We start from the raw sequence: 25684 nt of genomic DNA on the forward strand, positions 1-25684 counted from the left end.
TCTCTCTCTCTGCTATGAATGAATAAAGGCGGGATGCGCGTGCTCAGTGCTTGCCGCAAATCACTTAAATGGCTGCGAAAATTAAAGACATTTGAAAGCAATTTTTGGGGGCAATTTGGGGGCAGAATCTGTCATGAAACGAGGCAGCAGATTCGGATTCTAACGGTCGAATATGTACCCAGTTTGCCTCGCGAGCTCCTTCACGGTCATCACGTCACCCTCTCTCTCTCTGCCCACTACTCCACCTCGCTCTCACACTCCTCCAGAGACCACAACGAGGCTCCAGGGGTAGAGTTACAGAAGGGGGAGGGGGTAGAGAGACATAGACAAAGAGAAGAAAAGGAGTGAGAGAGAGAGAGAGAGAGAGAGAGAGAGAGAGAGAGAGAGGGGGGTGGGGGGGGGGAGCTCGAGAGAGGTTCGCGTGCCTGTGAGGTTGAAAAAGAGAGAACGAGTGGTAGAGTGAGGCAGGCTCACAGTGCAGGGGGAGGTGGATCCCTATCCCTACTGTATGTAGTGTAGCAGCTTAAGCTAAAGCTAACTAGCCATGTTGCTGTCGCTGCTCCTCCCGCTACTGGTGGTGTGTGTCTGCTAGCGGGCCGCCCTGGACTCCCTATCCGCCCTGAGGTGCATCATGCCCGGCTGGAAGAAAAACATCCCGGCCTGTCTCCAACCGGACCAGGAGGGAGGTAAGACCAGACCGATACGCTCAGGTTCTTACCGGCCGGCGAGTGTGTCCCAGTGTGTGTGTGTGTGTGTGTGTGTGTGTGTGTTTTTGGTACATACCTGTGTGTTATGTGTGAGCGCGTGAACTAATTATGTGCAATCTCTGTGCAGCGTGGTTTGGCGCCGCCGGTAACGTTAGAGCTCGCGCAGACGGTGACTGCCTTGAAATTAGTGAAAGTTGGTAACTGATACCGTGTGAATGTGTGTGTGTGTGTGTGTGTATGTGTGTGTGTGTATGTGTGTGTGTGTGTGTGTGTGTGTGTGTGTGTGTTTTTATCTGACGCAACGGGTGAGGTTACAGTGACGTTAGGTGATTTCACGTTAAAGGCTACTAACGTGTTTATCATTAAGAACGTTCACGGGTTACCGTGGTTGCTAAGCAGGGGAGCGAAGTAACCAACAGCTCAATAACGGTTGGTGCTGCTGGTCAACCGAGGGTCTGCCCTTATGTTTCCGTTTCTGTTTGTGTGTGTGTTTTGGTACATACCTATGTGTGTGTGTGTGTGTGTGTGTGTGTGTGTGTGTGTGTGTGTGTGGTAGCTGCCTCAGTTCGACCACCTTCATCGGACTGCGGACGGTGTTTAATGGTGTTACAGTAAAATGTGTGACCCCTCAGTATCTGTGACGCTGTTTACTGGTGTTACAGTAAAATGTGTGACCCTCCAGTATTCGGTGACGCTGGAGAGTCAACAGTCAGCAGTAATGAACACTGATGGTTTGATTAAATATTGACAGGTGAGATGTTAATGGTCTACATACAGACCTGTGTTCCGCTGGCCTACAGTTTCTTTCTGCTCTTACAACACATAGCAGCACCCGTCAGCATTTTCATAACACCCCTCCATTGAGAAAACACTACTATATGGTGTAATGTTGTAGTGTGTTAATGAGTGTAGTGAAATATGTTGTGCTGTAGTACTTGATTTTTGTGTGTGGTGAACTATGGAGATATATCAGTATTGTTCTGTACTTAAGTATTGCAAAATGCAAAGATGAATTGATTAGTTGTCAATTGTTAAATTAATCGCCAACTATTTTGATAATCCATTAATCGGTTTTAGGAAGAAAAAAAGTCAAAAGGTGTGTCTCAATTCGAATACTTTTCGTACACTTACATTAAGTACTGTACATTGTGTACACTATGTACTCACTTGTGTATTGTGTAAAAATTGAGCAGGGACTTTGAGTTTATTCGCGTCTTTGCATTGACTTTGTATGGAATTCGCGTGAAACACGTTTGGCGGGAACACGCCATAATACTGACACACCAACCCGACAGCCGACCGTCGGGAGGAAAGGCAGTCGGACTGATCAGTCTCCCCGAGTTGGTCCAAAAAGTGCCTCAGAACACACCGAAGCGACGCCGACTTGAGCGTACGTTCTGCACGTGCGCGAGCCGTAATACGTCTCCATAGTATTGTCGCCCAAAAAATGAATACCGATTATCAGCTTGGTGTGTCAGTGCCTTAAGGCTTTTGCATTGATGATCACATTTCCAGTCCAATAAACATGCTGTTTTCATCTAAAAAATTGTGATGGACATTTGTTCAACATTTACTGACATTATAGACGGATTAATGGATTAAATACTTAGCATTGTAATAGATAAAGTGTGAAAATAGTCGTTGGTTGCAGCCCTGATTCGGACATGAAGATTCCCATGTCCAGCGTTAACGAGACATTTTTAGTGCAGCGTGCAGAAAAGTAGATTTTGAACATGAATCACAAGACACAACAGTATTTATGTACACTATTTTCAGTCTTGTCTTCTATTAAAAATGTAAACGTAATAAACGCGAGAGAGTAAGATGCAGATATATAAACAAAAACAGACGTGTCACCACTCACCTAAACTGCACCAGGGATAGTTTTTCTCCTTTTACACATGGTGTCAGATTCAGCAAACCATTTTTAGCTCCCATTTAAACGGTTTGAACACTACAAACTCTACGTGACTGCCACCACAAAATGAGGACACGTTCTCTTGTCTTTAAAGGTCCACGAGACATGTGGCTGCTTAAAACTCTTAGGCTTACATACAGTAGGTGTTCTCATTTGGTTTCGCTAGATGATTTCCTCATGAATAAGTAAGAACACGTGTAGAAGGTTCCCAATTACTTTTTTCCAAATTTGACAAATGCTTCCTCATTCTGTGGTGGCTTGCAGCTGCATTTGCAATCCTAAAAATGTAAGAATCAACCTATAACATGTATTTATTGAGTTTTTGTACATTCGACAAACAAAAACAGTACAACAAGGCCCATAGCATAAAACAGAAAGGAGACCAAGGATCAAATGTAGTAGCTGTAGCACCCACCCAGTCATGAATCTGTACATCCATAGGTGTATGCTTACATGAAATACATACAGCAGTTGTCTATCTCAACACCGTATAGTACAGATGGCACACTACAGTTAGTTAGTTATCACTCCAACCATCCACATCCATGTTGTTAGGCTGAATCCTATTTCTCTGTCTTACCCCTTCCCCTACCCCTTTGTCTTACCCCTAGCACTTGTCCCTCGAAACAGAGTGGTAAGGGTTAGGGGTGAAAACATCCCCCTATGAAATGAGACACCACTTCGTTACGGTTACGTCCTCATACATCGCCGCTAGCTGGCTGCTACATCACCAGAGGCGACAAGTATTGATCACAAACTTCCAAGATGCCGTCTGCAAGTGTGTGTATGTGTGTATGTCGTTTGCGTGGGTTTTGACAACAGTGTCAAATGCATGTATATATTTTATAGTCCTTTAATGTTCACTTTGGTGGTGGTGGTGCAGATGCAGATGTTCTTATCTGTGTAAGCCTACTACTTAGGTCTGTTTGCAATATATATAGGTGTATGTACGGTATATATATATATATACAGGACTGTGTAGAGCACAAGACTCGTCATTTTTAAATCTATTATTTAAGCCGACAACTAGAGATGGTCCGATACCATTTTTTGCTTCCCAATACCAATTCTGATACCTGAACTTGCGTATCGGCCGATACCGAGTACTGATACGATACCAGTGTGTCATATATTTTATCATGTTTTAACAACTGTATACTACTATCCCTGTATGGATGTGATATTATTTCTATCTCTGTTGTCGGTCTGGCTCAGGTTAAACTCTTTGTGAAACATGAACAATGAACGCCCCAGAACTTTCTGTTATTCTGCAGTTTGACAGTCAGTTATAACGGAAAAAGACCATAAATAAACTACTTTAACGTAGATTATCTTTAGGGCTTTATTACGTGGTATCGGATCGGTGCATAAACTCCAGTACTTACCGATACTGATACTAGCGTTTTAGGCAGTATCGGAGCCGATTCCGATACCGGTATCGGAACATCTCTACCGACAATACTTACGTTTATGGGACTCTCTGGTTGATCTGGCCGCCATTGTTGCCGGTTGCCCCTTCTCCTTAGCCCTACCCCTCGATCAAAACGAGAATTGGGATAGCCCTTACTCTCACGTGAACGTGCAAAACTAAGGGGAAGGGGTAAGACAGAGAAATGAGATTCAGCCTTATTCTGAAGGACATTGAAGAAAACGCTCATAATTTTCCAAAACTTGTCAAGCCTATTATTTGTTGTGTAACTTATCTTTTCTAAAACTAAGTAAAAAGTCATTCCCCTCAACCACTGCGATGTGCCACAAGGTGTGTGCTGTTTGTTTTTCAGCAGGATTACGGGAAAAAAACCCTTTTGGCCCGATTTTCATGGAAGTTGGTGGCAGGGTTTAGCATGGACCAAGTAAGAACCCGTTACATTTTGGAGTGACTTTTCTCATTATTCATCAATCCATTTGCTTTGTTTTTTGATTCATCGTTTACTCTATAAAACGTCAGGAGGAGGTGATGTCTTTAAATGTCTTGTTTTGTCCAAAACCGAAAGATATTCAGTTGACAAAAATATAAAACACAGAAAAACCTGCAACTTTTCACCTTTTTAGAAGCTGAAACCAGAAAATAAGTGGTATTTTGTGTGATTAAACAACTTAAATGATTACTTAATTAAAGGTGGAAATTCATTTTCTCTTGACTGACTAAATGTTTCAGCTTGATTGCCACAGTCAGTTTGATTAAAACCTGATTTATTCAGGTATAAGTGGGAGGATGTTAAATATTTTTCAGCCCCAGGTGCTGTTATATAAAATATAACAGTGTTGATTTAGTGTTGTGTTGTAAACCTGTCTGTAGTGCTCATGGAGCGTTAACGATATAATCCTCAGGTGTACAGCTTCCAGCTACACTGTGGCCACAGTGCTTCACACTGGGCTCTCTGAAAATAACTATGTATATTCAAATGTTCTCGTAGTAAAACATAATTCAAGAGAGAATACAGTACAAGACAGATCAGACAACCAAAGGTATTCACTCATTTACTGTTTTTTAGTACAATTTTGAGCTACTTTGCTTAAAGGTCCAGTGTGTGGGAATTTCTCCCATCTAGCGTTGAGATGATATATCGCAATCAACTCTCTCGCACCACGCAGTTCAAAGTACGTATCACAGCTACGGTAGCCTTTGGATTTTGAATACGTGTGGTCCTCCGTGTTTCCTTCTTCAAACGTGCCGGGGGCCGGGAAGCTACGATACCCGTTAGCAGCATTAGCAGCAGCTGTTAGTTCATCATGTGACAAAGAAAACGTGAAAGGCGGAGCAGTATGTCCTGTATGTCCCTTACACACACACACACACACACACACACACACACACACACACACACACACACACACACACACACACACACACAGGTGGAGCAGTATGTCCTGTATGTTTCTTACCGGCTAACGTATCTCAAGATGGAGCATGAATATGGAGCGTCTACCCCAGTTCATGCAAACGCAAATGTAACATTTCAAGCCAAAAGGAATCCTTGGGATTGATGGTGGAGGTAAATATTCATGAAAAAGGACACGTTTGTGAACGGGCAACACAGATTTTGATAATGAACAACTAAACACGCTACACACTGGACCTTTAAGTAGCATTTTATGCCACGTTATACTTCTACTCTCTACTACCTTTTGGAAGGTGGCTCTGCTAAATAGTCTCAGGAAGGAACTGGTTTTGGTGGAACATTTGCACCCCGCAAAAGAAAACGCCTCATCCAATATTAAATGAAGTTAACTGTTGACACAATACAGTAACGTGAGCTATTTAAATGAGCTGATACATGGTTAAACCTCATTGGCTCTTAAGGCAGCTACACACCGGGCCGATAATCGGCCGTCTGACAGTCTGGCGAGGTCGGTGACTGGAGTCTGGTCGGTGTGTTCGTGCCGTCGTCCGTTGGAGGAGCTGTCGGCCTTCATTTTGGCCGACCTGACATGCTCAGTCAGAGACGGGGCAGTCGGGACTCACCTGGAACTGGCGAGCGGGATGAGCGTGACTAACGCCTCTCAAAATCTGACGAAAATCTTTTAAACTGACCTTTGTTGATCTGAAATGAAGACCGATTCTGAACTGCACGGCCTGTTTCTCTCTTAAAATAAACTAACTAACTATTTTAGTCCAATATGAGATCGTATTCTGAATGAGTCGCCAGTAATGGCTGGTTGAAAAATCCAAAATCCGGAAGCAGCAGCAGCCAGACCCACGTGACGCGTTCGTCCAATCAGCTGCCCGGTTGCCCAGATTAGTGCCGCCTGCTGTTATGGAGACGTATTACGTCTCGTCTCTTCGGTGTGTTCCGAGGAACTTTTTGGACCAAACTGATCAGCCCAACTGGCTTTTCTGCCGACGGTCGGCCGTCTGGTTGGTCTGTGACGGCCTTTACCAGTGTATCTCCGTGTGTACTTAATCCACAGCAATCCCTCCAATCGGGAAAACAGTTCTCGTCGCCGTTCTCAAAACAGTTTGAGAACGGCGACACGCAGAGAGAGGAAGGAGAGGGTCAAAGCCTGATGTCTGGCTTTATCCTGGAAATATACTTCCGTTGATCCAGACTAATACAAATATAACCACCAGCTGCAACAATAAAGTGATGAAAACATTCCCGCATCAATAATTATGATCCAATAATAAACTGTATATGATTCTGCATAATGAGTACTTTACTTTTGGTACTTCAAGTATACTTTCACACGTATGTTTTCACTTCAGTAACAGATCTCAGTACCTCTTCCCGTCGACCATGAAAAAAAAATCTTAACCTTTTTGTTGCTTTTTTTCAATGTTTTTTTCCAAAAATGTTATTGCTTTTTCTGACGTTTTGTCACTTTTTCAAAGTTTTTGACGTTTTCTTTTGATGTTTTTATCGTCATTTTGTTGCTTTTTTCCAAATTTTTGACACTTTTCCCAACATTTTGTCACTTTTTGTGACATTATTGTCCCTTTTCTATGTACCTTTTTGGCACTAATTTTGACGTCCCATATTTTTGACATGAAAAAACCCATTTAAAAACGGGTCAAATTTGACCCGAGCACAACATGAGGATTAAATAAATAAAAAGATGTCACCTCCCGGGGTGAAGTGGAAAAATACCAGGTACAAAAAATTGATGTATTATAATAAGTCGCATTAGCCCACAGATCTGCCCAAATTAGGATTTTTCTGTCTCCAGTAACGAGATGATCCCAAACTCCCAGGCTTCGAAACGCTCCTTTAGAAACCTGTTGAGGAAAACACAAACACTACCGGTGGGATTTTACAGGTTCATGACCCTGATTTCTTAGCTGGCATGTCCAGAAGGGCCCAGCACCTGTCTGCCTTCAGGCTGCAGTGAGACTGATCCGTGGCCAGACCTCGGCTGTCTGCCGCTCGACAGCAGCGTCCTTCTCACAAAGTTTCCTCACAAACAAACTGTCGCCGTCATCCAGGCAGCGTTTAGCTTTAGTACGGTCATTGGTCCAACTAAATAGTCTGTCAGTTCTTTTGTTAATTAGACGATTTATCTTTTAGGCTACATTTACATTGCTCCGTTTTGGTTTTTGAGCCAAAAGCGATCTCCGTGCACACAAGTGTTTTTAGCTCCAGTAGAAGAACTAATCTCTATTTAAAGGTCCCATGACATGGTGCTCTTTGGATGCTTTTATATAGACCTTAGTGGTCCCCTAATACTGTATCTGAAGTCTCTTTTATATAGACCTTAGTGGTCCCCTAATACTGTATCTGAAGTCTCTTTTATATAGACCTTAGTGGTCCCCTAATACTGTATCTGAAGTCTCTTTTATATAGACCTTAGTGGTCCCCTAATACTGTATCTGAAGTCTCTTTTATATAGACCTTAGTGGTCCCCTAATACTGTATCTGAAGTCTCTTTTATATAGACCTTAGTGGTCCCCTAATACTGTATCTGAAGTCTCTTTTATATAGACCTTAGTGGTCCCCTAATACTGTATCTGAAGTCTCTTTTATATAGACCTTAGTGGTCCCCTAATACTGTATCTGAAGTCTCTTTTATATGGGCCTCATTAGTCCCCTAATACTGTATCTAAGGTCTCTTTTATATGATTGCTATCTGTATGAGTCTCTTTTATATAGACCTTAGTGGTCCCCTAATATTGTATCTGAAGTCTCTTTAATATAGACCTTAGTGGTCCCCTAATACTGTATCTGAAGTCTCTTTTATATAGACCTTAGTGGTCCCCTAATACTGTATCTGAAGTCTCTTTTATATAGGCCTTAGTGGTCCCCTAATACTGTATCTGAAGTCTCTTTTATATAGGCCTTAGTGGTCCCCCTAATACTGTATCTGAAGTCTCTTTTATATAGGCCTTAGTGGTCCCCTAATACTGTATCTGAAGTCTCTTTTATATAGGCCCTAGTGGTCCCCTAATACTGTATCTGAAGTCTCTTTTATATAGACCTTAGTGGTCCTCTAATACTGTATCTGAAGTCTCTTTTATATAGACCTTAGTGGTCCTCTAATACTGTATCTGTAAAGTGCAAATGTCATGCCATGGGACTAACTAACTAACACGCCCAAACCAAAATATCTCATCAACATTCTCATATACTGGACATAAACAGGAGGCAGCAATGTGTGACCCAATCAGGCGGCGAAACATTGGCGTCAGTGTCGGTGTTGCCAAAGGTCTCCGTTTGCGGACAACTAATCAATTATTCGTTGCAGCTTTGGTGCATAGAACAAATGAAAGTTTACTCATCTTCAGCATGCTAAAAACACATCTCTTGTGACTGCACCTTGGCTAAAAACATGATGGTTGTTATAAAAAACAAAATGCACTGACGTGTCATTTTGTAGTTTGGCTTATTTGAAGCTAATGTGCTATATGGGCTCCTTGCTGCTCTGAGTTTGTACCCTAATGGTTAAATGCGTCATGCAACTGTAACATCATAATAGTGAACGTTTTATCAGAATAGTTGTATTAGATTGTTCAGGTGTAACCAATGGCCTCTGAGTGTAAAGTCACATTTACAACATAAAAAATACAGTAACCCCCCCCTCCCCCCCAAAAAAAAGTCTTAAGAGGATGGTGACGCACATGAGCACAGACACAGGTTGTGTGTGTGTGTGTGTGTGTGTGTGTGTGTGTGTGTGACACACAGCATGACATCATCCCACAGATTTAAGCTTTCTGACTTGAAAGCTGAGAAAATGGCTTACACACACACACACACACACACACACACACACACACACACACACACACACACACACACACACACACACTGTCCTTTAAGAGATGCTGATGTCAGAACTCTGCTCATCTTTGTCCTCAGGATTACTGAAGCAGACCTGACTCTCTGTGTGTGGTTTGTCTTTCTATGTGTGTGTGTGTGTGTGTGTGTGTGTGTGTGTGTGTGTGTGTGTGTGTGGGTGGTGTTTTAGTGTGTGTGTACATCCAGCTTAATGTATTATCCCTATCGTTCTGACACATTTTACCCAGAGACTCTCTCTCTCCCTGTCTGCGTCTGTCTCTCTCTGTCACCATGACTCTGTGAAACAAACTGCTGACTGTGTGTGTGTGTGTGTGTGTGTGTGTGTGTGTGTGTGTGTGTGTGTGTGTGTGTCATTCTTGACTTTATCCATTTAAGTGTGTGTGTGTGTGTGTGTGTGCGTGTGTGTGTAAATACTGTATCACAAGGTAAAACTGTGCTAGTTCTTGCGGCGCTTTAATGTTTCTGTTAAATACATACTCCACTCTGCGGAGCTGTCCGCTCCACTGAACTCAAACGTCCGCTCTTTCCCCACTTTGAGGATGAGTAACAGAAGTCTGGCTCAACAGACTTACATTTTCAGGATAATTGTCTGACTGATGTCCCTCACCTTCCCCTCTCTGTGTGTTGCCGTTCTAGATGGATACTTTATTGAGCCCCAAGGCGAAATTCAAGGTCCCAGTAGCTTAAAGACATCACACACAACATACACATACATCATAAACAGGATGTTAAAATAACAAACAAATCCACATGAATAATATGGAAAATAAAAGATACTGAATAAACTAAATAAAAAATCCAAATGAATGTACTAAGGGATATATATATATATATATATATATATATACACACACACATACATACATACAGTATCTCACAAAAGTGAGCACACCCCTCACATTTTAGTAAATATTTCATTATATCTTTTAATGGGACAACACTGAAGAAATTACACTTTGCTGCAATGTAAAGTATTAAGTGTACAGCTTGTATAACAGAGTAAATGTGCTGTCCCCTCAAAATAACTCAACACACAGCCATTAATGTCTAAATCGCTGGAAACAAAAGTCAGTACACCCCTTCACCGTACCCCCACATCATCACATACCCTTCACCATACCCCCACATCATAACATACCCTTCACCATACCCCCACATCATCACATACCCTTCACCATACCCCCACATCATCACATACCCTTCACCATACCCCCACATCATCACATACCCTTCACCATACCCCCCACATCATCACATACCCCTTCACCATACCCCCCACATCATCACATACCCTTCACCATACCCCCCACATCATCACATACCCTTCACCATACCCCCCCATCATCACATACCCTTCACCATACCCCCCCATCATCACATCCCCTTCACCATACCTAGAGATTGGCATGGGGTACTTTCCATAAAATCATCTCTCAATGCAAATCAAACCAGCTATTAGGCTAACTGAAATACAACCATAGGGGTGTACTGACTTTTGTTTCCACCGGTTTAGACATTAATGGCTGTGTGTTGAGTTATTTTGAGGGGACAGCACATTTACTCTGTTATACAAGCTGTATAACTGGGTTATACGCCCAGTTATACAGCCCAGCTGTATAACTGGGCGCCGCCCAGGACGATTGTGATTGGTTTAAAGAAAGACGAATGCCTCTACGGCTGCGTTCCCATTAAAACAGCTGCAGTGGCTTGAAAGATTGCAAAACGGGACACTACATTTGATACATTTATGGTTTATCAAACCACAAATGAGACAAGATTACCGGGATGAGAGCGGACAGCAGTTTCAGAGACGAACCTTCAGTTAGTTTTTACTGACTGTTGGTTTTGTTGCCCTGCTGGACTCTGTTGTAGTGATTTCAGTACATCTTTTTCCAGATTTCCAATATAGTGCAAATGTTTAGAGAATCTGCAAAATAACAGGTTTTCATGTCATTGATTAATTCTCCAAGTCTGTTCCCATCACGTTTGCTTGTTTGTCCACCTCAAATGACTGTGATATTTTGAGTTTCCACTCAGGATCTTTTTTTTTTTGCATAAAATGAATAATGTAAACACACCTGATGAAGCTGCTAAGTGAAATGTCATCATAACTGACAGGACGAATGATGAAACTATAAGAAACAGAAGCCAGATTGATGAAAAAAAATATTTCGGATCTTTCAACAGGAGACTCAGGATTAGCTTTTACTGTCCTTCATCTGTTACACCCTGACACATGCACACGCACACACACACACACACACACACACACACACACACACACACACACACACACACACACACACACACACACACACACAAACAGCCCTGGGCAGCGTCCAGGTGGACCGCCAAGCTGCTGGCATCATACACATACACTCATTTTCTACTTGGATAAGCCCAGCATGGACACACTACCACAAACACTTACACAATTATTAATACACACACACACACACACACACACACACACACACACACACACACACACACACACCAACTTTGGTCTGACACTGAAACCTGCAGAGAGAGAGAAGAGAGTATTTCAGTTTCTACTTCCTCTGATCTGTTTTATCCATTATTGTCCATAAGAAGCTCACAGACATGTATGAATGTGTGTGTGTGTGTGTGTGTGTGTGTGTGTGTGTGTGTGTGTGTGTGTGTGCGTTTGTTTGTTTGTGCCAGCTGCATCCGTCCGATAACTCTTCTCAGTAGAAGAGGGGGTATTGGAAACAACAATTTCAGCAGTACATTGCCGGCTGTCCTTGGCTGACTCAAAGTCCACTTTAACCCCCCCCTTTTTTCACACATGTGGAGTCAAAGACTGGCGAAGCAGCAGGACGCCAGTCAAGACTCGGCAGCACGAAGTGGAGGAGAAAGTTTCCACTTTATGCAAATGTCCTCTGATGTGAACAACAAATGGCAAATAGTTTTTTTACTCCACTCAACTCTGTAAAAGTAGTAGTATAAATTCTTTAGTGTCTCCAGAGGGAGCTGTGTGAAGTCTGATAAATGTCCTTAAGTGATGTCACGTGAGTCAGCGTCGGTTGGGGTTAAGGACTACGAAGTGTCATTTTAATTTTATTTCTAGTGTCAAATCATAACAGAAGTTATCTCAGGAAACTTTAACGATAGAGTAGGTCTAGACCTCAGTCTATAATTTACAGAGACCCAACAAAAGTGTTTTTGTGAAAACGTTGATGGTGTGTATACGTGTCTGTTTTATTATTATTACCTGCACCATATGTGCAGTCTGTGGAGGGGGTCAGCCCAATGGTCCCACAGCCCTATGTTCCCACAGCCCAATGTTACTATAGCCCAATGTGCCCACAGCCCTATGTTCCTACAGTCCTATGTTCCCACAGCCCAATGTTACTATAGCCCTATGTTCCTACAGCCCTATGTTCCTACAGTCCTATGTTCCCACAGCCCAGTGTTACTATAGCCCTATGTTCCTACAGCCCTATGTTCCCACAGCCCAATGTTCCTACAGCCCTATGTTCCTACAGCCCTATGTTCCCACAGCCCAATGTGCCCACAGCCCTATGTTCCTACAGCCCTATGTTCCCACAGCCCTATGTTCCACAGCCCAATGGTCCCACAGCCCTATGTTCCACAGCCCAATGTGCCCACAGCCCAATGGTCCCACAGCTCTATGTTCCCACAGCCCAATGTTACTATAGCCCTATGTTCCCACAGCCCAATGTGCCCACAACCCTATGTTCCTACAGCCCTATGTTCCCACAGCCCAATGGTCCCACAGCCCAATGTGCCCACAGCCCTATGTTCCTACAGCCCTATGTTCCCACAGCCCAATGTTCCCACAGCCCTATGTTCCTACAGCCCTATGTTCCCACAGCCCAATGTGCCCACAGCCCAATGTGCCCACAGCCCTATGTTCCTACAGCCCTATGTTACTATAGCCCAGTGTTCCCACAACCCTATGTCCCCACATTTCTAAGATTTTTCTTAAAATTAGGCCCTATGTTCCCACATTTTTAGGACATTTTCAAAATGAGGTCTTGTGTTCCTTCATTTCCCTTCAATCCTCCCTATCCTCCCTCCAGCCCTATCCTCCCACAACATTTTTTACGGTTAGGGGTCAGGATTAGGGGGATGAAATCTGATACAAATTTATGAAAAAGGAAATGTGGGAACATAGAGCCTTATTTTGGAAATAAATCTTAGAAATGTGGGACCATAGGCACACTCCCCTGTGGAGATGGTAGCTGAGCATTTCCCTGCACAGTAAATGTTTGAGTCTTGGAGCTAGAGGCAGACAAAGGGCAGCATGTTTATTTTAATCCATGTGAGCGAGGCCTCAGGATTAGGATTAGTGCAGTTTGTGTGAGTTTAAGGCGCCGGATTTCTGGCCCCTTTATTGTCTACGGCGACTCCAGCTCCGTCCCCTCGTGTTCAGATTTCCACCACGTTGTCCGTTTTCAGATGTAACATTGATTTTCTTTTTCTAATAGTAGTATTCTTCTGCCCACACGAGGCTCGCTGAGGCTTTCAGCTGCGAGTAGAGACGATGCTTGTTGAGTTCCTGAGTTTAAAATGTATAAACAAAGGTCTTGAAAAGATCCTGAATTTATTATTTTTCATTTTATTATTCCATGCATCCATTTATTTACTGCTGCGTATACAGGTAAAGGTTGTGTTTAATCATTATTGTATGATCCATTAGGAATTAGTGTGATATATCTCTGGGAAGTTCTGGCAAAAAAAGTAATATTAAAGTCAAAATCCTACCGGTTTTCAACATACTTTCGGTATTATTCAGTGGCATCAAAAAGGTCTTAAAGATTTTGGAATTTAAGGTGGTGAACCCTGCAGAAACCCTGTATCATTGATTATCATTTCCATTCCATAAATGGGTGCTGAACCAGACTACAGCTGACATTTTGTCTATTTTTGTGGATCAGTTTGTGTCTTTCAGTCTTCGGCACAGTTGTTGTTGTCTCTCTCCGGGGTTTAGAGGTTCAGGTTGGACCGAGCCTTTGGGGAATGAATGGAAGTTATTTATGTGTGTGTGTGTGTGTGTGTGTGTGTGTGTGTGTGTGTGTGTGTGTGTGTGTCCTGTCCATTAGGAATCAAGGTCAGTCACTCAGCAGTCCATTAAGACCATAGATTCACTTTTCTCTCTCTCTCTCTCTGTCTTTTGTCCAGTTTGTTTCTAGGTCTCTCTGTCTGTCTCACTCTCCCTCAGGCTTTATCAATCACTGTCTGTCTGTCTGTCTGTCTGCCTATCTGCCCCAGTGCATGATGGGTAGTATTCAGCAGGACTCTAGAGCTCTAAAGTGTCTAAAATTAGTATTTTTTCTTCTGAATGTCTTGGTGAATGCTGTTATGTTAAATGACCAGCAGGGGGAGTGAGAGGACAAACTGTGTGTGTGTGTGTAGTAAGGAGAATTAGATTATACACACACTTAAGCGCACACACACACACACACACACACACACACACACACACACATATATACCAACGAGGCGTCCAATCGTGTTACAGAGCTGCAGAAGGCTGAGAGCGATATGCAAATCAGCATCAAATCACTCTCTCTCTCTCTCTCTCTGTCTCTCTCTGTCTCTCTCTCTGTCTGTCTCTCTCTCTCTCTCTCTCTCTCTCTCTCTCTCTCTCTGTCTCTCTCTGTCAGTGAATGTGACTCGCCCATCTATGTGACTGTCAGCTCTGTCAGTGTGAAGCATCGTGGGGCGTTGAAGCCCTCCGGGATGCTTGACAGGTGAGGGAGGCGGAGTCGTGACTAAATTTGGTGACTCTGCCCTCGCTCATCTAATTTTATCACACGGATTAAATTAGGGCTGCAACTAACGATTATTTTCACTTTGTTTGGTTGTTTGGTTTCTAAAATGTCAGAAAATGGTGAAAAATGTTGATCAGTTTCCCAAAGTCCAAGATGACTAGAGGTGCAACGATGAATTACTATTACTATTAAATTAATCGCCAACTATTTTGATAACCGATTAATCAGTTTGAGTCATTTTTTATTAAAAAAAAAAGTAAGATTTTTCTGATCTCAGCTTGTTAAATGTGAATATCTTCTAGTTTCTTCTCTCCTCTCTGACAGTAAACTGAAGATCTTTGAGTTGGGGACAAAACAAGACATTTGAGGACGTCATCTTGGGCTTTTTGGGAAACACTGATCCACATTTATCACCATTTTCTGACATTTTAGAGACCAAACAACTAATCAATTAATCGAGAAAATAGACTATGAAAATAATCGTTAGTTGCAGCCCTAAAGATGACGTCCTCAAATGTCTTGTTGTGTCCACAACTCAAAGATCTTCAGTTTACTGTCACAGAGGAGAGAAGAAACTAGAAGATATTCACATTTAACAAGCTGACATCAGAGGATTCCTACTAGTTTAAATCATCTCTCAGGATTGATGTTGTAATATTTTAACTAGGCGTGGTACGGTTCATGAAAAAACATCGGTCCGTCAGTCCACCGTTAACGTGCACTAGCCTCTTCCTGCCGTAGTGGCCACTTTATACACCTATGTTAAAACACTTACTGGAAACGACGAGGGGGATGAGCGTGACGAAGGCAACACATGGCAGCTGATTGGACGAACGCGTCACGTGGGTCTGGCTGCTCCCGAATTTCAAAACAGACTCTAATGGCGTCTCGTTCTGAATACGATCTCGTATTTTCTGACAACATTTTCAGCGAGAAATAGGCCATACAGTTGCTGAATCTGTCTGTTTTTTTGATCGACAAAGGTCAGTTTAAAAGATTTTCGTCAGATTTTGAGAGGCGCCGAGCCGACAGCTCCTCAGGTGGAGCGTGGCGTGCTGCAGGTCACGTCACGTGTAGAAATGTCAGGTGGGAGAGATGAGGAAGGCTGCCCGGAGCTGGAGGATGCTCCAGCGTCGTATATAGTCTGGTGTGTGGGAACATTTGGGATTTCATGTTACCTATGATGACAGAGGAACTAAAACAATAGAAAGAACTGCCGCTGTGTGCATGTATTGTGCAACAAGCATTCAATATGCTAATATTAGCTATATATCATATGCTGAAGTATATTTCTATTCTCTAATCCGTAATGCCAAACTCCTCTCAACCGTTGCCGTCTTTCTCTGTTTTATATCATATATTTTTTGGGGCATTTTTAGGCCTTTATTTATATAGAACAGCTGAAGACATGAAAGGGGAGAGAGACTATCATTGTGAATTTAAACAGGAATCTAGCAGCTTCTGTTCACACCAGAGGAACATTCCTGGCAATTTCCATTTTAGTATGGAGAGACGGAGAGATGTTTCTGGAATATCAGTCAACAGCACTATTGAACACTCAGCTGTTCAAAGAAACGCACACACACACACACACACACACACACACACACACACACACACACACACACACACACACACACACACAAACACAAGACAGCTGATTCTGACTGTTTGACTTCCCAGAGCTACAATTGTGTTGACACTGGCTGTAAACTGGTTACACATACACACGCACACACACACACACACACACACACACACACACACACATACACACACACACACACACACACATACACACACACACACACACACACACACACATACACACACATACACGCACATACACACACACACACACACACACACACACACACACACACACACACACACACACACACACACACACACACACACACACACACACACACACACACACACACACACACACATACCTAAAGGTGAGATTAAACGTGTCCATGAGCAGACAGGAAACAGTAAATCCCTTTGACCTTTGACCTGATGGAGACATGGTGATTGACAGCTGGTCTACAGGGTGTACAGTGACGGTCATGTTTGGTGTGTGTGTGTTGACCTCTGACCCCTGTCAGCTCTCGTATCCCACGATGCCTCGCTGCCTGACAGACGGAAAGATGCTGATGGAAAATTGACACACACACACACACACACACCCCCCACACACTCCCCACACACACACACACACACACACACACACACACACACACACACACACACATACCAACGAGATGATATATACAGTATATATGTCACACATACTACGCAAAAACCATTCTGTTCAATGAATGAAATCACCACAGTATTACTCGTGTGATACAGCTTTGCGCTGCTTGTGTGTGTTTTCAGGTGAAAGTGTGTGTGCTTGTTTGGGTTGGAAGTAATTCGTTAGCACATCGCTATTGCACTTGGTAGTTGTAGCCTATTGTGCGACGGTGAGATGGCGCCTGGATGTGGGCGCCGTGTGTTTATAAAAATGCAGAGCAGTGAGGATACAGACATTTCGTTTACCAGATATATAATGCCGATACCCTTTCAGACCTGTTTACATTACTGTAAAAGAAAAAGATGGACAATGCATTTCCACTTCCTCCCACTGTACAAAAGTAAAGCCACGATATCCCGTCTGCGCAGAAGTGATCGGGCGGTGGAGCCGTAGTATCCAAGTCCCGCCCATACACCCGCATGACCAATCGTGAGTCAATCCCAGTTGTCAATCATGACGTTTCAACTCGCTTTTATAGCATCAAATAACCAATAATAACCAGGGATGCACTAAAATCCAGGATTCGGCTTCGGATTCTGCTGAATTTTGGGCTTTTTGAGTTTCGAACCCTACGCTTGCACTGCGCGCGCTACGCTGGTCGACGTGATGACGGCGCCGTTGATTACGGGAAGGTGTTTACGTAGGTGGAGCGTTCAATGCAGCAGGCTGAGAGGAAGTGGAAATGGAACTGGTGAGCAGAAAAAGTGTTGTTTGGCAGTACTTTCAGTCAAAGGAAGACCATTCAAGTCCAGCTACATGTTCAATCTGCAATGCTGATTAGTCTGGTGGTGGCGAGGACCCTAAACAATACACAACATCACCGCTGTTACAACATCTGGTATGAAACATCTGGAAGAATACGAGCTGAGCATGAAGGAATCTACAGACAGCAGCCAGAATGCAGCAACTTCAGGATGGGAGGAGGATTGGGTTTCGGACGGAACCCCAATAATCTGGGTTCGGTGCATCCCTAATAATAACCAAACTTATCAGAAAAATGAACACTTGAAATTAACATCAGCGTGATCAGAACTATCTAAAATGAGAGAAACCATCTTTTGGGAAACATTTACGTCCTGTGAAATGAAGTTCTGGCGATTGACAGCAAGTCTTTAATGGTGCGTAGATTAATCTTCTCTGATTATGAGCATTATTGGTTTTATTAGACTGCAAATTGGCCGCTTGCCGAGAGGCGTCTTGCACAGAAATATTGCTGTCTGATCTCAATGTCACACGCTTTTTAATGGACTTAATGAACTGCCAAAGTACACAGACTAGGATAAAAGATGTCTGATTATAATCGCCTTTACAGCGTTCTTCTTATAAGAGTGTTTCCTTAACAGAGCAGTAGCTTTTGAAATATCCTGTGGTTCGTCTGTTTGCTTTCAGACCACAAACAAACCGCGCCAGAGATCAATTAACAGCTTTTACTCCAGACCAAATTAGACACAATAAACAGCATCCTTAGAGTCGCTGATATTTTTAAAAACTTGGCGAAGATTGTGTATTTTTTCTGTTCAAAAACACCAACAGATTGCCTCTGTTTTTATCTTTCTGGTGTCTTTGATTTGAAACATTCAGTGACCTGGTTCTTCATCCTCCTGTGTGCATGATTATAATGTTCTGATCACAGTCTGCTCTCCACAGACGATCTGGTTCTTATTTCCTCTGCCAACATGCCGCATTTGGGAGCTTCCTGGATGAGCTGCAATCCATAAGCCTCAGTTGGGCAGCCTACATGACTGAGAAAGAAAGGGGGGAAACACACAGTATACAACATGGGAAAGCATAGATTATGGTAACCAATCAACAAGCCCTTTAAATGTAACAACAACGTTGTCCATTCCCTCCAGAGCATACATGTAAGGCCGTGGTTACACTTTTTAATGTGACCTTTGTGATCAAATTCTCATACATTATGAGGCGATTGCAGACTCCCCACTTGAGGTCCACTTTTAATCATTTCAAGTCAATTAATTGGACGCGATTATTAATCTTTGGGTGGTGCATTTAGCCTCACGGGGCCTGGAGATTATTGCGTCACATGGGGCTGACTTGTAGCTCTCCTCTGCCTCATTAACAGATCCACACGGGGCCCAGATGGAGCCAGATTGCTGTGCCAGCCTATCTCTAACCCACGTGGACATGTTGATGGTCAGCAGTTAATATGCTCAGCTAGACCCCGCTGCGAAACAATTTATGTGTGTGCTGTCTAGGGGTGCATGATATATATCGACTCAATATCGTTATCGCAATATCACGTTGCGCAATATTATATAGAAAGCGTCGCGATAAGTATGCAATATTATGTTTATATTGTGGAGCGCTGCGTCCCGTCCGTTGGCTGGGTGGCTTAGTCGTGTTTGATTTAGAGCTTGAAACGCTGTAATGATCATTTCAGTGGCCAGTTACCGTGGTTACCGTGCCACTTACACACATTAGTGCACGTCAGTGCACGGGGCCACTACGTGACAAACCCTATGGAGCGGACCACGTGTGTTCATATTTCATCAGAGTGAAGAAATAGAGACAACTAAACAGAACCAATCAGAGAAGAGAAAGAGAAGTTATATCCTGTTCTCTTTATTTATATATTATATACTGTCCAACCAGTAGAACATGTCCTGTTCTCTTTATTTATATATTATATACTGTCCAACCAGTAGAACATATCCTGTTCTCTTTATTTATATATTATATACTGTCCAACCAGTAGAACATGTCCTGTTCTCTTTATTTATATATTATATACTGTCCAACCAGTAGAACATATCCTGTTCTCTTTATTTATATATTATATACTGTCCAACCAGTAGAACATGTCCTGTTCTGTAGACATGGTCCTTATTTATTTATATATTCATGTTGGACCAGTCCAATATGACCGTCAGTTGAAATAAACCTTGTGTTGTAAGAAAACATGTTGTATTTGTTATGAATCTATTTTGATGCGTTTTCCCGTAACTTTTGTAATTTTACATATGTTTAAAAATACCAAAATTAATATCAATATCACAATATTCATAATCGATATCGCAATATCACATTTTGTCAATATCGTGCAACCCTAGTGCTGTTTTCCCACCTATAGTTCGCTTGCTTTGGTCTGAATCAGTTGATGAGTTTGTAAACTTGGAGCGTTTGACCCATAGACCATCCATCTTCCATCCATCTTCGTCCGCTTATCCGGGGTCGGGTCGCGGGGGCAGCAGCTCCAGCAGGGGACCCCAAACTTCCCTTCCCCGGGCCACATTAACCAGCTCCGACTGGGGGATCCCGAGGCGTTCCCAGGCCAGGTTGGAGATATAATCCCTCCACCTAGTCCTGGGTCTTCCCCGAGGCCTCCTCCCAGCTGGACGTGCCTGGAACACCTCCCTAGGGAGGCGCCCAGTCTATGACCCATAGACTGTAAATATTAATGGACATTAATATTTACAGTGTATGGTTTGACCCTTGGTTCTGTTTTATTTCATACGGAGATACCCAAGTGAACCAAAATGTGTCGCTACCAAACGCTCCGTGCTACTAGTGCATACTTCAGGACTCCCCTAGAGGGGGTCCGGGGCATTCTCCATCTCCATTTCCATTTTTCAAGCCGTTAACATCATTTGGGAAAACATGATAGTTGTAACATCAAGTTTTTTTCTACGCTTTTTAATAGAGCTGAACGATTTGGGGAAAAACATCGATTTGCAATTGCGATTACTTTATTTTTTTTTAAGTATAGCTAAGGTTCAATATTCCCTGTGTATAAAACAACCTTTGAACGATGTTCCACCTATTTTGCAGAGGCGCCGTTGCTCCACTTGGCGCTTAGCCCCGCCCAAGATGATTGTGATTGGTTTAAAGAAATGCCAATAAACCAGAGCAGGTTTTTCTCTTGTCCCAGAATGCTGTGTGGACTAGCCAGACCTTCCTCCGCAGCGCTGTGGAGGAAGGTCTGGCTATGCGAGAGACCTCTATGCGGAGTACACCTGCTAGTACGGTCGGATGGAGGCCGGATCACGTTCTCACCAGAAACAAACCGTACCAAAGCGTACCAGAGATAGTTGTTGTGGTCCGCACTAGGGCTAATTGCAATTATTTTGACTGATATTGCGATTGTGATATTATTCACGATATTGTAGGGAATGATCAATTTTGTGTAATTATTCTCATTTTCATTGAAAAAGTGAAAAAGTGTGATTATTTTTTGCAAGGATCTGTACCAAAGATGTTTTCTTTAGTCTGTAGGATAGGATTTGTAGGCCGGGACGTCTCTGCAGCACCACAATACTTTATTTTAGAACGGTTGGACACATATTTGCCTTTAACCAATATTGTCCCCCCTGCGATTTGGATATCTGCATTTGCATGATCTGCCCAAACGAACGGCACCCAGCGGGTAAATGCTCCTTATAGCCTCATCTGCTTGTCTCCTCTCTTAGTTTCCTCTCTTTCCCCTTTCCTTCATCACCATCTCCTCCTTTTTCCCTGTCCTCTTCCTCCTCTTTATTTTCCTCACTTTCCTCTTTTGCCTTCTCTCCTCACCTTGTTTGTCTCCTTTCCTCACATTTACTTTCATCATCCTCTCCTTGTTCCCTTTCCTCTTCCTTTCTTCTCCTTTTCTAGACTCCTCTCCATTCCTAGTTCCCTCTGCTCTACCTCCTCTTTCTTTTTAATCCCTCTTCTTCTCCTAGTTTCCTTTCCTCACATTTCCTTTCATCTTCCTCTCCTAGTTCCCTCTCCTCTCCCTTTCTTCTCCTTTCCTAGCCTCCTCTCCTTTCATCCTCCGTTCCTAGTTCCCTCCGCTCTAACTCCTCTTTCTTTTGCTCCCTCTCCTCTTCCTCCTCTTCTCCTTGTTTCCTCTCCTCTCATCCAGTGTTCAATTACAGACCACTCTCTGGAATTCTCACACACACACACACACACACACACACACACACACACACACACACACACACACACACACACACACACACACACACATGCCTGAAGAGCTCTCCCCTCCCCCTCACTGGAATGAAGTATGCGTGAAGAGGAGGAGGTTGAGGAAGGTACGAAAGGAAACTGAAAATATGGATAGAGAGAGGAAGGAAATAATGAAGGAAGGAAGGAAAAAAGGAAGCACTGGAACAAAGGAAGGAAGGAAAAATAACGGAAGACAGGATGCAACAGAGGATGGAAGGAGCTAATGAAGGAAGGGATCTCACCTCCTCCCTGCTGACTCTTCAAGTGCACATTTACAGTGTGCACACGCACATTCACACACAATGGAGTGCTGAGATGGAGGAGTGGTGTGTTAGTGTGTGTGTGTGTGTGTGTGTGTGTGTGTGTGTGTGTGTGTGTGAGCTGCAAGCCCTGTGATTGGCCGAGCCCGGCTAGATGCACCAACAGCCGAAAGAAGACAGGAACAGAGGAGGAGAGGGAGGCTGCAGATAGAGCAGAGAATACAAAGAGCATGTGAGTGACTGAGTGTGTGTGTGTGTGTGTGTATGCTCTACAAGCTAGCTAATGTGTGTTTGCGGGCACGTGTGTGCGTGTGACATACAGAGGTGTGTGTGTGTGTGTGTGTGTGTGTGCAGAAGCGAGGAGGAAACCTGATCTCCCTCTCTCTCTGTCTCTCTCTCTGTGGAATACTGCTTTCCGTTAGCTCACGTCGTTATTGCTGTAAGCTTATAGCCTAGCCTGGCCCAGGTTGGCCCAGTTTGGACCTCCTGCGGCTGGTGTTGGTGGTGATGGAGCGGTTCCTGGCCCTGCTGCGCCTGCTGGGCAGGAGGAGGCGAGGGAGGAGGTACCGGGCGGATGACGATTACCAGGAAGGCTACGAAGACGTTTACTACTACACCAGCAAGTACAACACACACCTACTGAGTGAGTGACTCCCGGAGAGAAACAGCAGAGAGAGAGAGAGAGAGAGAGAGAGGCTTTGTTTTATTGTGTCGCTGTGAGAGAGCGAGCGAGGAGCTGATCGACAGATTATGAAGTAGCCTTGAGTGTGTGTGTGTGTGTGTGTGTGTGTGTAAGGTCTTGTATTATAGATGAAGGTCGGTAGCGAAGCGCTGCTCGGTTACAGACACACACACGCACGCACACACACATATACACACTCAGGTATCCAGGTGACAGGGCGGCCAGGTGGTTTGTGGGTAATAACAAGGGAGGAAGTGTTGACTGTGGAAAGGAATGTGGACAATGTGGGAAAGAGACACACACACACACACACACACACACACACACACACACACACACACACACACACACACACACACACACACACAGACAGACATACAGACACACACACCACAAGCACATCACAAACCAAGTTTTCTAACTCAGGTATCACGTCAAACTGGAGGTTATAGCTCCAGGTTTAACTTGCTGTGTTGTTTCTGGTCTGATTGTGGCTTTCTGGTTCAGACATTTGTCCAGTTTATTCCTTCAGTTCTGTCACAGTTCAATGGTTTTTGACTCTGCTTCCAATCTTTTGCTCTATAGTGTTGTTCCAGGTTCTGGTGTAGGGGTCCGGGCCTCATTTCTTACTCAAAATGTGTACTGAAGTACCGAGCGTAGGCAGCAAAGTGGGATTGTTATGCGCACTGCATATATAAGAGTCAGCAGTCAGCAGGACTCACAACAGCAACAGACATAAAAGTAGTTACACACGGCGAGGCTAAAGATATTCTTCACAAGTTGGTAATCATTTAAATCAAGTGCAACTTCATGAATAAGACCCTTTAACATTACATTAGAGCTGCAACGATCAGTCGGCTTATCGATCGTCAATCGACAAAAAAAACCCATCTGCAACTATTTTGATTATCGATTAATTTTTAAATGCAAAAACGGCAGAAAATGCTGTTTTCAGCCTTTCAAATATGGAGTTTTCCTGCTCTATCATATTAAACTGAATATCTTTGGATAACCAAGACATTTAAAGACATCACCTTGGAGTTTAAGTAACTGGGATGTACATCTTTTACTATTTTTTTTGTGTCATTTGACTTCTGTGTCCGTCACTTGATGCCATGGAGGGGGACTTACATGGCGAAAGAGATATCTGTAAATCAGTAAATACATATTTTTTAAGTGCCACAACCCCTGCGAAATGACTTGTTTCACAATCAGAATTTGATCCATTCGGTCCGATCACATTTGGAAAGTCTAGAAGAGCCGCACGATTAAATCAATTAATCCCCGTTCAAGTTAGCGGAGCGCTAAACTGGAAGTAGCCGGCTCGGCAGGCGGAGGTATCTAGTGCACCTGCTGTACGCCGTTTTGGCTCGATGATGGCTTCATGCACCACTGAGCAACTCTCATAGGAATGAACAGGGCTCCGTCTCGATCGCTGTATCCAGTTTTTACTATACATTCATGATGTAATCAGACAGAAAAACTCTGCAATATATATATATATATATATATATATATATATATATATATATATATATATATATATTGCAAAATGTAGCCCAAATGAATTTCATTTATCCAGTGAGCTCTGCAAAGCTCAGTCTTTAACTTCACGCTGCTATTAGCCACGACAGGCTGGAAAGCTCTCAGATTAGATGCTTCTGGCTCAGTGGGAGTTGTGGTCTCTCCTCAACATGTCACGTCTTGTACCTTTGACTTGTTTGTACTGATCGTGGTCTCCTGCCTTTTAAACTTGGCCACTGAATCTGGCCAGTCTTATTCACAGTCCAAAAATATCCATATCAGCCGTTTTTACAGTCTAATGTTTAAGACATTACAGATGCCTTGTTTAACACACACTTCCCACACACTCTGCATAATCAATTATTCAGAAAAACCTACATTCTTTTAATAAAACGGTATCATTTGAAAATATATTCTTTGCAACTAAGTCTGCAATTAACCTAGACTGCAGTTAACTTAATCGCAGGCTTTGTTAGTTGCAGAGTACTTTTAAGTAACTTAGCCTGAAAGTATTAATTTGTATTTGTGTATTTTCTATACACTCCTCACGTCTAAATGTTTACATGCCTGTTGTATTATCTGCAGGATTTCACTCCGATGTCTTCTGAGCTTAAATGAGATTCAGAAATATATTTTAGCTTCTGTGGGTGAACTCTGGTTCACAGCTCACACACATCCATCTGTCTCCCTCCATAGAGAGATCTGCAGCAGGACTTGAACTAAACTGTTTACACTGATCAAAGTGTTTGCTAGCACTGCGAGCTGCGAGCAGATGATCAAGGATTCACGTTGCTGTCCGACCTTGTTGTCTCAGATGTTCCTGAATCAACAGAACGGCAGTAAACCCG

The 25684-nt window shown here is 43.2% G+C and overlaps 1 protein-coding gene across 2 annotated transcripts in view; it reads left to right on the forward strand.

Moving 5' to 3' along the window:
• Positions 1–392: 392 nt before the first annotated feature.
• Positions 393–25684, forward strand: part of grip1 (glutamate receptor interacting protein 1) — a 90792-nt gene continuing 65500 nt past the window's right edge. For both annotated transcript variants that reach the window (XM_078281660.1, XM_078281662.1), the window contains exon 1: positions 393–686. In XM_078281660.1, the coding sequence (XP_078137786.1) occupies positions 632–686 (55 nt within the window). In that variant the 5' untranslated portion in view covers positions 393–631. The remainder of the gene's footprint in view (positions 687–25684) is intronic.

Source organism: Sander vitreus, chromosome 23 (genome assembly GCF_031162955.1).
Source record: "Sander vitreus isolate 19-12246 chromosome 23, sanVit1, whole genome shotgun sequence".
Lineage (NCBI taxonomy): Eukaryota > Metazoa > Chordata > Actinopteri > Perciformes > Percidae > Sander > Sander vitreus.